The sequence below is a fragment of the Apodemus sylvaticus genome, chromosome 7 (assembly GCF_947179515.1).
Source record: "Apodemus sylvaticus chromosome 7, mApoSyl1.1, whole genome shotgun sequence".
Classification (NCBI taxonomy): Eukaryota; Metazoa; Chordata; class Mammalia; order Rodentia; family Muridae; genus Apodemus; species Apodemus sylvaticus.
This window is the reverse complement of record NC_067478.1, coordinates 24,973,431-24,988,760: the sequence shown is the minus strand read 5'-3', so window position 1 is coordinate 24,988,760 and position 15,330 is coordinate 24,973,431. Positions and strand designations below refer to the sequence as shown.

The 15,330-nt window shown below is 44.0% G+C and overlaps 2 protein-coding genes across 2 annotated transcripts; both read left to right on the top strand.

Annotated features, from left to right (window-relative positions):
* Positions 1–1,863: 1,863 nt before the first annotated feature.
* Positions 1,864–2,663, top strand: LOC127688314 (proline-rich protein 23A3-like). Its single transcript, XM_052186823.1, has one exon. It carries the CDS (start codon positions 1,864–1,866, stop codon positions 2,590–2,592), a length of 729 nt encoding a protein of 242 aa, XP_052042783.1. The 3' UTR covers positions 2,593–2,663.
* Positions 2,664–7,690: 5,027 nt separating this feature from the next.
* On the top strand, positions 7,691–8,419 carry LOC127689547 (proline-rich protein 23A3-like). Its single transcript, XM_052189242.1, has one exon. It carries the CDS (start codon positions 7,691–7,693, stop codon positions 8,417–8,419), a length of 729 nt encoding a protein of 242 aa, XP_052045202.1.
* Positions 8,420–15,330: the final 6,911 nt, after the last annotated feature.

Here is a 15,330-nt window from a genome sequence, read left to right as displayed (position 1 = left end):
ACATCTTTTAAAAAAAGAAAGAAAGAATGAAAGAAAGAAAGAAAGAAACAAACAAACAAACAAAGAAGACCCTTCCAGAGGACTGGGGAGGCAGAGGCAGGTGGATCTCTGTTGAGTCCTGCCTGATCCAGAGATCAAATTCCAAACATGGCAGGGCTACTCAGAGAAAACCTGCCTCAAACAAACAAACAAAGAAACAAACAAACAGAAACTCTAAGCTTCAGCTGGAATAAAGAGAGCCTAATGGGGCTGCATTGGAACTTCTTCTTTGGTGGTGTTTTGGAGGTTCAGTGAATTCTTCCCAGCACGACATTTGTAGCTTCTGTTGTTCAGATCTGACTAAATGTTCTTCTTAACTGAAGTATGTCAGAGCAAGATGGACTTAGAGTGATTACCAGTTTAACCTGAGAAAGGCTTGGGAATATAAAGGGATCCTGAGTATGCAGGCAGTCTTGCTCTGGCTTCTAAAGACCTTATATTGACTTAAAGCTCTGTGTGGCCAAAAGTCCCCTGTAAAGACCAGAAAACAGCTTCAGTTAATTCTTCATTATAGACACATCGCAGCACCACTTTGTGCACCACTCTGTATATCAATGAATGTGTACAACCACTACTTACAATTAAGAAATAAACTCATTAGGACAATTAGGAAGTGAGAGAGAGCAGAGCTCTCAAGGGCACTAAGTGCTCCTGAAGAACTGCCTGCTAGGGCAGTGGTGGCTCACACCTTTAATCCCAGCACTTGGGAGCCAGTGGCACAGGGATTTCTGAGTTCGAGGCCAGCCTGGTCTACAGAGTGAGTTCCAGGACAGACAGGGCTACACAGAGAAACCCTGTCTGGGAAAAAAGTAAATAAATCAATCAACAGATCTGTCCTTCATTATCATATCCAACAGAAACAAAGCATCTAACATTGAAACTATTTTTCCCCACTTGTAATGGCTCGTAAGGATGAACTAACTTTCTCAGGCATAATTCAGTCAGTCCAGGCTAGCCTTGAGCTCACCACATACCAAGACCAGTCTAGTTGTCACCATGTACCCGACTGGCCTTGAACTCATAATCTTGCTGTGACTGTCTCTCAAACGCTGGGGTTAGGGAAGTTCTACAGTACTCACAGGACTACTTTTCTGATTTGTTTCTGGAGATCAAATCCAATGCCCCCCAGCATGCTAGGCGAATATTCACTCATCGATGGGTAGTCTCAGATCAATTATGTACTTCATTATAATACAACTTTGAGGTCATTTTTCTAATAGAAAAATAGGAACCTAAAACGCTTTTAGTTTCTGTCCTTAAGTAGCAAGCCTGACCTGCAAGGAACAAGTGTTGTTTCACTTTGATAATGTGCATTTCCGTTTTTATTTGCAAATGAAGGGAATTTCTAGGATGGGACCAAGAGTTCCTGAAAACGTGGCTGGGGTGGGAAAGCCATGTTCCTGTGTGTGATGCCACAGGTGAAGGCAAGGATAACGACAAGGACATTCAAGGGCCATTTTCTCTCCCTTGACTACGAATATTCCCAACACTGCTTACCCCTGCTGCCCATCCTCCTCCACCCATGCCACCCCCTTCGAGGGCCTGTTCCCAAGGCCCCGCCCTGCCTGTGCTTGAGGCCCCGCCCTGCCTGGGCGGAGCTTCCTGCAAGCCAGGAAGATATAAAGAACACAGGTTCTCTCCAAGCCAACACTTCAGATCAGCTAGTCCTTCTGACCGAATCTCTTCTCTTCAAGAGGGCGCGCAGAGTCTCTTGCAAAAGCCAGTCTGACAACAGTCATACCTGCATGAAGTACAGCTCACAGGTCTAGCATCTGCAGTGCACCTCTTTAGGCACCAACTCCCAATTTGCCAAATCATCACACCATGGAGGGAGTGAGGCCCCAGGGCACCAGCGCTGATCCTGTAACCAATCCTGCCAAGCGCCCTCGACTCCAACAAGACCACCCTGCTCAACACGACCTGGAGGGGCCTATGGAGACTTCCAGCTACAGGCTCACTTCCCTGGTGTTCCTGCCACCTGGCTCTGCCTTACAGCTGAACCTGGATGACTGCGACCTGCTCTTGGATCCTCAGCACACCTCGATCCTGGAAGTGTCCCTCCCAGAACACTTCCTCTTGGTCCCCGGAAGCCTCCTAGATTCCACTGGCCCCAGACATCCTGAGTTCTTGCCCTCAGACCAGCCTGACTCTGATCTCCTGGACATGCCGCGGGAAGTCATAGTCATCCAGCCAGGATCCTTCAGTGCTTCGGTAAGAGACTGCAAGGGCCTGCAAAATGTCTCTCACTCAGGGATGCCATGGATGAAGGCTCCATCTGGCCTGGTCCCAGAGCTTCATCTCTCATCTTCTTCATTTCAGGGTCAAGTCCCAGATGGCCGCATTCCTTTCGTCTCTCCTAGAGCAGAGGAATATGCTCCCTGGGCTTACTGGAGCCCCCAAGGCAGCATGCTGGAGTTTCTTCTGCACTCACCACTGGAGCCTCCCCATCCATCTTCTCCTTCAAGCCACCAACAACAGTGCCCGCTGAATCCTGTGAGACCTACTCGCCCTCCATGCAAGGCCAGGAAGCGCCTAGTCTTTGAGGAAAAATAGACTGCTCCAGAAACACACGGCGCCTGGGACTCTTCCCGGGAATCACAGAGCTCCTGTGCATACCCAACAAGATAATGTTCAGCCTGTGTCCACACAGTGCTCTCTGCTGCAAACTACAGACAGAACATACACACTTCAAGAAGAAGGGAGACACAAAGTCGCACCTTGGAAGTTTAAATAAATCTGCCTTTGAACACCAGAAGATGGATTGTCAAACTTGAGACTTTCTCTCACATTCTTCCATATTCCCCTCATGTGCATAGGCAGTTCCTGGTAAGAACCCTAAGAACCTCTCATCTTTCTGGAAACAAGAAACCATTGGGTTTGCTGCCAGTGTCCATCCATGGATGAATGCAGACTTGTCCTCGTCAGTCCAAGCTGGGCTCTGCAGAAACTCACAAATACCATAGTAGGAAAAGATGGTTCCAGCCCTGGATACATGATGCTGACATACTTCTTCTCCGCCATCCCTTTACCTGCTGGAGTGCTCTTCACTTGTCCTCTCCTGCCAGTGAGACTTGATGCACATTGTCACCAGCTGGTTTCATCATGCACTGGATGGACCTTCCTTTTGACCTGCAGTTCCCATACTGACATAAACATTAGACCTGTGGAAGGTGGTTAGTTTACTGTTTCATTGTCTTTTATACTTTCAACTTGACACTGTAAATGTCTCCTGAAAGCCTGGCAGTGGTGCCACACACCTTTAATCCCAGCACTTGGGAGGCAGAGGCAGAGGCAGAGGCAGGCACATTTCTGAGTTCCAGGCCAGCATGGTCTACAGAGTGTGTTCCAGGACAGCCAGAGCCACACAGAGAAACCCTGTCCTGAAAAACCAAAAAAAAACCAAAAAAAAAACAGAGGCAGCAAAAAATTTCTCCTGGAAAAAAAAAATCCAAACTTGTATGATAATTTCAATCACTATAGAGGATGCCTTTCTTGTAAGGAAATAAATTTTTATTAGTAAAGTTTAAGACTAAACAATAATTGTGTGTTCTGAAAACTTTTATCTTTAAGGCTCCATAGGGAATAGCTCATGGGTGCCCATGATCACAACATAAAAATAACACAGAAGCACCAAGGTCTGGAGCTGATGCTGAAGCAGACATGGTACATGGGATCAAAGAATGGGTTGGGGCTGGCAGTGGTGCCCACATCTTCAGTCTCATCACGGGGGAAGCAGAGTCAGGTGGATCTCCGAAGTCAAAGCCAGGCTGGACTACAGATTTAGTTGCATAAAACCAAGGCCCTGCATAAACTAATTCAATGTTGATTTAAATATCTATATAAAGAACCTAAAGAGAACAAAAGAGACAAAAGGGTACTTTAGAATGTCAGTTTTGTTGCATAGGGCTTCCTGAGGCAGACTGGTGAAGGAACTTTTCTCTGAAGCAGAGGAGAAAGAAGGTTCTGCTAAAAACAACAGGTGGAAGGACACATGATGAAGGATTCTTCGCTAACTACCACCATGGATGTGTCTGCCTTACATTACATACTTGAGCTCATTCAGTTTGGACATATTAGAGAGAAAAACACCAAAACACTTGTGGTGGAGTGCTGCAGTTTCTTGCCACTTTCACAGACTCAGGCTGATTGGCAGAGTGATGTCAGCTGAGACAGGCACAGGGGCTGGGGCAAGGCAGGACTTGGGCTTAAGGCAACACCTGTGGAGGAACCTGATGTCTGAAGGAAGTAGAAAACGGACTGGGCAGACAGGCAAAGGGGCTGAGCTTGGCTTGCTTGCATAGCAAAACACTGGTTGGTCTCTCTTCTTTCCCCGATCCTTGCTCTTTCATGAGAGGCACAAGTCCAGATATCACTACTTGTCAAAGTCCCTTCTGCCTGGATGTTCCTGCTAGGTCCTGCCACCTGCTGCTATCCTGTCTCTACCAAACTGGAGGGTGGCTATACCCGAGAAGTGTTTGCCACTGGATCTAGCTGCTACTGACATCCTATGGATCCTGCCACAGCAGCTGAGCAGTGAACTCAACTACCAATTTCTAGACAACACTGATGGAGGTTGTCCCAAAAAACCATTTCTGAACAGGTTCACTATTCTTCCACACATCTGGTGGGTTATGGGCTACAAGGTAGGTTCAAGCATTTAAGAACAGCCAATAGAAAAGGCATTGAAATAAGATATGATAGAGAGAGAAAGAAAGAGAGAGAGACAGAGACAGAAGCAGAGAGAGAGTGAGACAGAGAGAGAGACAGAGAGAGATACAAGAATGGATGGATTGGTATTGGTTTTTCTCTTTTCCTTCTTCTCCCTCTTCTTTTACAAAATTCACACCAATATCATAATTTTTTAATAGGGAAACACAGAAAAATAGGACACTATATACTGTTGGAAATAAAGTGTGATAGGATAATTAATTGGTTCTGTACATAAAAAACCTGAAATGAATCACTATCATGGTTTTCCAACTAAACCTTTAAGGCTAGTCTATGTACTTTTTAAATTATGTATTTATTATTATATATAAGGACACTGGAGCTATCTTCAGACACACAGGAAGAGGGCGTCAGATCTCATTACAGATGGTTGTGAGCCAGCATGTGGTTACTGGGATTTGAACGCAGGATCTTTGGAAGAGTAGTCAGTGCTCTTAACCACTTGGTTATCTCTCCAGCCACGGAGTCCAGCATATTTCTAAAGCTTAAGTGTACTGGTTGAGGTGTTATTTACCTGAGGTTTCAGGGAGAGGCACAAGGAGTAAAAGTTACAACAGAATCTCAACTACAGAGCAAGTTCAAGGCCAGCCTGGCCTCTATGGGACCATGAGATAAAAGAGGGAAGAAAAACAAATACCAGAGGCCCCATTTATACCACAAGATGGATAAGGGCATAGAAATTTAACAGACTAACTGCAGTAAGGAAGAAGCATTGTATCATTAGGACCTGCTCACATACTGTTAGGATGTTCAGTTAAGAAGCCTTTGGTGGGGGCTGGAGAGATGGCTCAGCAGATAAGAGCCTGTATTGATCTTGCAGAGGGCCCAACAAACACAGGGTGGATCACAACCATCTGTAATGGTATCCAATACCCTGCTGTGGTGTGCCTGAAGGGAGCTTCCCCGGCTGGCATAGAAAAAATAAATACATCTTTTAAAAAAAAAAATACATCTTTTAAAAAAAAGAAAGAAAGAAAGAAACAAACAAACAAACAAACAAACAAAGAAGACCCTTCCAGAGGACTGGGGAGGCAGAGGCAGGTGGATCTCTGTTGAGTCCTGCCTGATCCAGAGATCAAATTCCAAACATGGCAGGGCTACTCAGAGAAAACCTGCCTCAAACAAACAAAGAAACAAACAAACAGAAACTCTAAGCTTCAGCTGGAATAAAGAGAGCCTAATCGGGCTCCATTGGAATTTGCTCCTTGGTTGTGTTTTGGAGGTTCAGTGAATACTTCCCGGCACAACATTTTTAGCTTCTGTTCTTCAGTTTCGACTAAATGTTCTTCTAAACTGAAGTATGTCAGAGCAAGATGGACTTAGAGCGATTACAAGTTTAATCTGAGAAAGGCTTGGGAATATGATGGGATCCTGAGTATGCAGGCAGTCTTGCTCTGGCTTCCAAAGACCTTATATTGACTTAAACATTACACACTTGAGCTCAGTCAGTTGGGACATATTAGAGAGAAAAACACCAAAAGACTTCTGGTGGAGTGCTGCAGTTTCTTGCCACTTCCACGGACTCAGGCTGATTGGAAGAGTGATGTCAGCTTCTGTGTGGCCAGAAGTCTCCTGTAAAGACCAGAAAACAGCTTCAGTTAATTCTTCATTATAGACACATCCCAGCACCACTTTGTGCACCACTCTGTATATCACTGAATGTGTACAACCACTACTTACATTAAGAAATAAACTCATTAGGACAATTAGGAAGTGAGAGAGAGCAGAGCTCTTAGGGCACTAAGTGCTCCTGAAGAACTGCCTGCTAGGGCAGTGGTGGCTCACACCTTTAATCCCAGCACTTGGGAGCCAGTGGCACAGGGATTTCTGAGTTCGAGGCCAGCCTGGTCTACAGAGTGAGTTCCAGGACAGACAGGGCTACACAGAGAAACCCTGTCTGGGAAAAAAGTAAATAAATCAATCAACAGATCTGTCCTACATTATCATATCCAACAGAAACAAAGCATCTAACATTGAAACTATTTTTCCCCACTTGTAATGGCTCGTAAGGATGAACTAACTTTCTCAGGCATAATTCAGTCAGTCCAGGCTAGCCTTGAGCTCACCACATACCAAGACCAGTCTAGTTGTCACCATGTACCGGACTGGCCTTGAATTCATAATCTTGCTGTGACTGTCTCTCAAACGCTGGGGTTAGGGAAGTTCTACAGTACTCACAGGAATACTTTTCTGATTTGTTTCTGGGGATCAAATCCAATGCCCCCCAGCATGCTAGGCGAATATTCACTCATCGATGGGTTGTCTCAGATCAATTATGTACTTCATTATAACACAACTTTGAGGTCATTTTTCTAATAGAAAAATAGGAACCTAAAACGCTTTTAGTTTCTGTCCTTAAGTAGCAAGCCTGACCTGCAAGGAACAAGTGTTGTTTCACTTTGATAATGTGCATTTCCGTTTTTATTTGCAAATGAAGGGAATTTCTAGGATGGGACCAAGAGTTCCTGAAAACGTGGCTGGGGTGGGAAAGCCATGTTCCTGTGTGTGATGCCACAGGTGAAGGCAAGGATAATGACAAGGACATTCAAGGGCCATTTTCTCTCCCTTGACTATGAATATTCCCAACACTGCTTACCCCTGCTGCCCATCCTCCCCCACCCATGCCACCCTCTTTGAGGGCCTGTTCCCAAGGCCCCGCCCTGCCTATGCTTGAGGCCCCGCCCTGCATGGGCGGAGCTTCCTGCAAGCCAGGAAGATATAAAGAACTCAGGTTCTCTCCAAGCCAACACTTCAGATCAGCTAGTCCTTCTGACCGAATCTCTTCTCTCCAAGAGGGCGCACAGAGTCTCTTGCAAAAGCCAGTCTGACAACAGTCCTACCTGCATGAAGTATAGCTCACAGGTCTAGCACCTGCAGTGCACCTCTTTAGGCACCAACTCCCAATTTGCCAAATCATCACACCATGGAGGGAGTGAGGCCCCAGGGCACCAGCGCTGATCCTGTAACCAATCCTGCCAAGCGCCCTCGACTCCAACAAGACCACCATGCTCAACACGACCTGGAGGGGCCTATGGAGACTTCCAGCTACAGGCTCACTTCCCTGGTGTTCCTGCCACCTGGCTCTGCCTTACAGCTGAATCTGGATGACTGCGACCTGCTCTTGGAACCTCAGCACACCTCGATCCTGGAAGTGTCCCTCCCAGAACACTTCCTCTTGGTCCCCGGAAGCCTCCAAGATTCCACTGGCCCCAGACATCCTGAGTTCTTGCCCTCAGACCAGCCTGACTCTGATCTCCTGGACATGCCGCGGGAAGTCATAGTCATCCAGCCAGGATCCTTCAGTGCTTCGGTAAGAGACTGCAAGGGCCTGCAAAATGTCTCTCACTCAGGGATGCCATGGATGAAGGCTCCATCTGGCCTGGTCCCAGAGCTTCATCTCTCATCTTCTTCATTTCAGGGTCAAGTCCCAGATGGCCTCATTCCTTCTGTCTCTCCTAGAGCAGAGGAATATGCTCCCTGGGCTTCCTGGAGCCCCCAAGGCAGGGTGCTGGAGTTTCTTCTGCACTCACCACTGGAGCCTCCCCCTCCATCTTCTCCTTCAAGCCACCAACAACAGTGCCTGCTGAATCCTGTGAGACCTACTCGCCCTCCATGCAAGGCCAGGAAGCGCCTAGTCTTTGAGGAAAAATAGACTGCTCCAGAAACACAGGGCGCCTGGGACTCTTCCCGGGAATCCCAGAGCTCCTGTGCTGCATACCCACCAAGATAATGTTCAGCCTGTGTCCACACAGTGCTCTCTGCTGCAAACTACAGACAGAACATACACACTTCAAGAAGAAGGGAGACACAAAGTCGCACCTTGGAAGTTGAAATAAATCTGCCTTTGAACACCAGAAGATGGATTGTCAAACTTGAGACTTTCTCTCACATTCTTCCATATTCCCCTCATGTGCATAGGCAGTTCCTGGTAAGAACCTCTCATCTTTCTGGAAACAAGAAACCATTGGGTTTGCTGCCAGTGTCCATCCATGGATGAATGTAGACTTGTCCTCGACAGTCCAAGCTGGGCTCTGCAGAAACTGATAAATACCATAGTAGGAACAGATGGTTCCAGCCCTGGATACATGATGCTGACATACTTCTTCTCCGCCATCCCTTCACCTGCTGGAGTGCTCTTCACTTGTCCTCTCCTGCCAGTGAGACTTGATGCACATTGTCACCAGCTGGTTTCATCATGCACTGGATGGACCTTCCTTTTGACCTGCAGTTCCCATACTGACATAAACATTAGACCTGTGGAAGGTGGTTAGTTTACTGTTTCATTGTCTTTTATACTTTAAACTTGACAATGTAAATGTCTCCTGAAAGCCTGGCAGTGGTGCCACACACCTTTAATCCCAGCACTTGGGAGGCAGAGGCAGAGGCAGGCACATTTCTGAGTTCCAGGCCAGCATGGTCTACAGAGTGTGTTCCAGGACAGCCAGAGCCACACAGAGAAACCCTGTCCTGAAAAACCAAAAAAAAAAAAAAAAAAAAAAAAAAAAAAAAAAAAAAAAAAAAAAAAACCAGAGGCAGAAGAAAAATTTCTCCTGGAAAAAAAAAATCCAAACTTGTATGATAATTTCAATCACTATAGAGGATGCCTTTCTTGTAAGGAAATAAAATTTTATTAGTAAAGTTTAAGACTAAACAATAATTGTGTGTTCTGAAAACTTTTATCTTTAAGGCTCCATAGGGAATAGCTCATGGGTGCCCATGATCACAACATAAAAATAACACAGAAGCACCAAGGTCTGGAGCTGATGCTAAAGCAGACATGGTACATGGGATCAAAGAATGGCTCCACGTCCCTGCATCAGAGGTCCCTCCCACTGCCTTGATGGGGCTGCATGCTGCCCAGTTGCAGCTGGTGGCTGCTGTTTGACTTGAAGGGTTAAGTAAGGTGGGGGTGGAAAAATAACATCTTCCACTGTCCCTCCTTGGAGCACCAGAGTGGTGTTGCAGAAGGGGATGGTTGATCTAGTATCTTTTCCTTAGTATCCTAGGAATTCCTGGTGACAAAATAAGAACTTCTGTTTGTTGTCTGGGTAGAAAAGGTTTAAGCCAAGAAGGTATGTCCTCCATGAGATCTCAACAAACCACCACATAAGTTATTTGGTCAGGATGGACAGACATGGGCTGAAAAATGACCTTTCCAATCCCCTGGACCAATTTCAAATCAGAGGACCTTTCTGGGGGGCATTCTTACCTGCAGAATGTGGTTAATTAATCTTTCTTAATAATGAGCAAGAGATTCTCCCTAATTCTTTTAAAATACTTCAAGTCACTGAGAAGCAATTCCAAATGGCTTGGAGGTGTCTGTTCCATGTTAATATGTCTGTCAAAGTCAATTTGTAACAAAAAAACAACAACAACAACACAAATAGAATTTGAGAAAAGCAAATGTAACCTTCCTTCTCTACCAAGTAGAGACAAGAAATAAGCAGAAAATAATACTCATGAAAAAGACCTCACTGTAACATCCAAAACGCAAATTCACCTGCTCTCTCCATCAGGCAGAAATAAGAAATAACCAGAAACTGGCGCACACCCACATGAAAAGACCCAGATTGGTGGGTATCTATCTCTCTTTAGCCCACGCTCACCTCAGACTAAGACTCAGGATGTCTCCTGGCCCTGCCTTAACCACAGCTTCCAGATACATCTGTCCTAACCACTAACCAACTACAGAAACAAACTCAAGTCTTTATTCCCAGAAAGATGGATGCCTCTGCTTTCTGAGCCCATGCCCACCCAAAAAAAATAAATAAATAAAAAAAGCTCAGGACATGTCCTGAATCCACCATGGCCACAGTTCCCAGACATGTCTGTCCTAACCCCAGAAACAAATTCCCATAAGGATGTGGTATTATTTAGAATCAATGAACAGAAAAAGGCACAGCCAGAAATAAAAACCTACCAAATCCATAAAAAGATACAGCCCTCAGTAACAAGAACCAACCAAAAGGTGGCATTCATACACACATGACAACCCTCAGTAATGCACAAATATTTACTCAGATCTGGAAAAATCACCATGGTAACATAAGTCATTTATCTTTACACAAGTTTTCCTTATGCTTTGTAGACCTCTCAAAAGGTTCTAACATTCAGACAAGATAGCCAACACACAAATCACAAGCTTTTGAGCCAAGGTGTAAGCACTCACCTGCTCAGACCTCATAGAAAACTTCTGACAGTCAAATTCCTAAGCAGGGCTCAAACCCAGAAGAACTACCATGGCAACGCAGAGCACCAGGTTCCACACAAATAGATCATCTCAGCATAGCTAGAAGAGTTACCAAATTTACCTCTACACAAGCTTGCTTCCATTCCACTCAGCAAATCTCACGAAGAAAGCTCAAATTCAGCTCTCAGACAGCCAAGAACAGGAGGTTAAAAACAGTATTACAAAAGTAAAACCACAAGTACTTGATCTAGTTCTGCTGGCTTCAAGATCCTCCAGATATGTACAGAGCCATATTGGGGCAGTCATGCACATGGTCAGAGTTTGACTTTGGTCAAGGTTAACTTCTCCCAGATAGCCAGGATCCTGCTCCACCTAGGGCCGAGTGCTCGAAGTAAAGGTTAAGTTCATTGTTCCTCCAGGTCTAAGAATTCCTGAATTAAGCAGGTGACCCACCCAGCTACAGGAGCAATCAAGACGAAGACCTCCAAGAGAAGCTAGACAACTTCCACCGGAACTCAGCCTGGAGTCTGGGGGGAAGGGTTTGCCCAAACTGTTAAAAGGTCTGGCGCCATTAAAGTTTCTGGCTTTGATAAGTGAATATTGTCTTAGCCATACTTCTTTTCGCCCCTCTTCCCTATTTATTCCTCAGCTTCTGTTCCAGAAACCCACTTCGTAATAGCTGCAGGCAGCTATGGAACCCTACATATTGGCGCCCAACGTGGGGCAACCTGGTACGGGAGAATTTCCTGAGGTAACCCTATCGAGCGAAGCTTCGCAGAAAAGGTGATAAGGAATGGTATCCGCACGGTAAGCAACATAGAGGTCAAAAACTAGCGCTAGTGAAAAATTTTTTCTATTGTTGTGAGTGCAGAGGGATACTGATTTTGCAAGCGAACTGTGTTGAGCCGGCACAGTGGCCGCTTGGGTTGAAAAGATAGGGAAATATGGGGAAGAAATTTGGTAGGCATTTGCCCAAAGCTCGTAAGAGCTGATTTAGGCGAAAAAGAAAGGGGTTTTAAAAATAGGCATATGTCCGCAGCCTCTAAGAGCTGTTTAAAGAGGAAAATGGATGCAATTGCTTAACAAGCGCGCTTAACTTTCTGTGTATCTTTCCGTGTTTGTCCCGGTGCACCGACTGTTTGTCTATGTGTATGTTTATGTCCTCTCTGTGTTTTTGTGTGAATGACTGTTTCATGTTAAAAAGAAAATTGGTAAGGATTTCATCTGCTGGTAACCTCTTGAGCCAGCCACAGTTTGTGTGGGGATTGATTTAAAGCCGCGCCGCAGCAGCGCAGCTCACTCACCCAAGAGGCAAGCATGGCTGGGGAAAAAGCCGCTTTTAAAACCCCAGAAGCCTCAAGATTTGGGAAAACCTTGGTTTGGCTTGTGAAATTCATGTAGTTGCTTTATACTTGTTTCTAATTGGTTTTAATGGTATAAGGCTTTACATGTCTTGACTAAAGAGTTATAAATTAATTGGTTATTATGTAAAAGGTATAGTGTTATTAAGAAAAGGTTAGTTTAAAACTGGTGATTCAGTATTGGAGCCATCTTAACTAGCTACACGTGGCCTAACGCAACTCATGCTTTGTTCTTGTTTATAATTAGATTTAAAGGTATATTTTACATGTCTTGACTATAGAGTATTGGCTTAAGTCACTAGACATGATTTAAAAGGTATAATGTTATTAACAAAAGTTAGGTTAAAGCTGGTAGTTTAGGGTAGTCACCATTTTTAAACAACACGTGACATGACGGTTAAAGCTGGTAGTTTAGGGTAGTCGCCATTTTTAAACAACACGTTACATGACGCAATTCAGGAAATACAGGCCTTTAAGATGCTCCTAAATTGACATGGTGTTTCATGTGACTCTTGGCCTGGAGATTAGACTTAATGAAGATTAAGATTTAAAATAATGTCTCTTTAATAAGTTACACTGTCATACACTTGAACATGAGAACTGGCAGACAAACCTTGTGCTGTGAATATGTGTTTGCCATTGATTTTAAAGAAAACAGATTGCTTAAAATTGGTCCATTTTTAATACTGCTAATTCTTAATTTTTACAGTTTATACAAATGTGATTCAAATTTCTAAGAACAAAGGATATGTTCTCTAAATGACTGTCCTTTAGGTATTTGAAATAATTTTTATATTTTGTACACATCAAATTATAAAGATTTGTTCTTGATGTCCTCAATTTCTACCTCTACCACGTAATGGTGTTAATCCTAGAGGACTTAGTTATTACAGATAAATGATATTCATATTTCTAATTTAGAAGATTAAAAAATATGTGCATGTGACTAATGATTCATTTTTAGGCTGTCTAGTTGCAACTGCTCTAACAGAAAAAGCAACTAAAAATGCTATGTTTATTTTATATAATTACATAGTTATTGCCTATGTTATGGGTTATACTTTGTGTTCCAACTTAAATTAATAAAACAATATCTTCTTGGAAGAGAGAAGAGAGGGGAAATCGTGTCCCTGTGCATATCATTTATATTATGCTTACATGTTTTTAAGAAAATTTTAAAATGTGGATGCCTAGAAACTCCTTGCTAAATGTATATGACATCTTGTAATTAAGCATATTGATGTCTAGGTGAAATAAAGGAATTCACTTATTGACATATGCCATGATCCTGATTTAATATTGGGGAAGGCATGTCCCCTATGTTTTTTTCCACAGAATGCTACAGAAGATATGCTGACTGTGTGCTTGCTGAATGCCCAGACCATGGTAACATAAGAGCTATATTGGATATATGTTCTTGACTTACCTCAATTGTCAAATGCCCCAGGTTAGATAAATTGCCTAGCTTCAAGCTTTTAGACTTTGTGGGACAGAACATAGAGACTGTTAAGCTAGCTTAGGAAAAATTAATCTAAAGAAGAGTTAAAATGACTCTTCTCCTTATTGTGTTCAGCTGACTCAACCATAGACTGGTCTAGAAATAATTCCAATATTGAAGATTCCAATTTTGAAGATGGCTAACAATCTTCAGCCAGCTGTGTTAATTTAACATATAGTCTCCACTTTTCCTGAGAACTAACAGCATATCTCTTGATACACAAGGCTACCTCTCCCACCCCAGAGGCCAAGCTTTGGGTCCTTAAAGTTGTTAATTTACAACTGAATTAGATACTTCAGAGACAAGTTAATCCTATTCCACCTTTAACTCTTGACCTTGTTTGTTAAGCAGACTGGCTGTCTCCACCCAGGCTCACCTGGATGGAGAGATTACATGTCTGTTAAAGACACTTGTAGACCCCCCTGGCTTCAAAACTTACACAAGTGGATCTCCAAAGAGGGAGCCACATAGAACTCAGATCTATGTGTGTTTGTTTAAGAACAAACATGGGTACCAGTGAGAAGTGCGAGGCAAAGCACCACATGGGGAGGTGAATTTCTGCTTCTGAGTCCCCAGGAAGTACACCTAATTACATAGGGGTTAATGTCGAGAGGCTGTCCTTAAAATAATAAGGGAGCCTATTACCCCTCCTCTGAAAAAGACATTATACAATTTAAGAGGAATTACAGTCAATGCTTCCCCTCCTGGTTAAGGCCCGCCTTCTTATGAAGGATATTTATCCACTTGTTTTCTACCTCCTCGTGTTCTAATTAATAAAAAAAGGGAGGACATGTACAGAGCCATATTGGGGCAGTCATGCACGTGGTCAGAGTTTGACTTTGGTCAAGGTTAACTTCTCCCAGATAGCCAGGATCCTGCTCCACCTAGGGCCGAGTGCTCGAAGTAAAGGTTAAGTTCATTGTTCCTCCAGGTCTAAGAATTCCTGAATTAAGCAGGTGGCCCACCCAGCTACAGGAGCAGTCAAGACGAAGACCTCCAAGAGAAGCTAGACAACTTCCACCGGAACTCAGCCTGGAGTCTGGGGGGAAGGGTTTGCCCAAACTGTTAAAAAGTCTGGCGCCATTAAAGTTTCTGGCTTTGATCAGTGAATATTGTCTTAGCCATACTTCTTTTCGCCCCTCTTCCCTATTTATTCCTCAGCTTCTGTTCCAGAAACCCACTTCGTAATAGCTGCAGGCAGCTATGGAACCCTACACAGATACACATTCCTGTTAGTCATGGGGAACTTACCAATCAACTCACCAAAATGTGGTACAGGGAAATGTTAGTGATCCCCCCAAAATCAAACAAGAGCAAATTTGATTCAACTTATAGCAGGTTAATTATTATTTTATTGGATATTAACTTTATTTACATATCAAATGATATGCCCATTCCCAATTCCCCCCTCCTCAAAAACTCCTATTCAATCCCCTCTCCCCCTGCATCTATGAGGGTGCTCCTACACACACCCTCCTGCACCACCCACTCCTGCCTCCCCATCCTCCCATTCC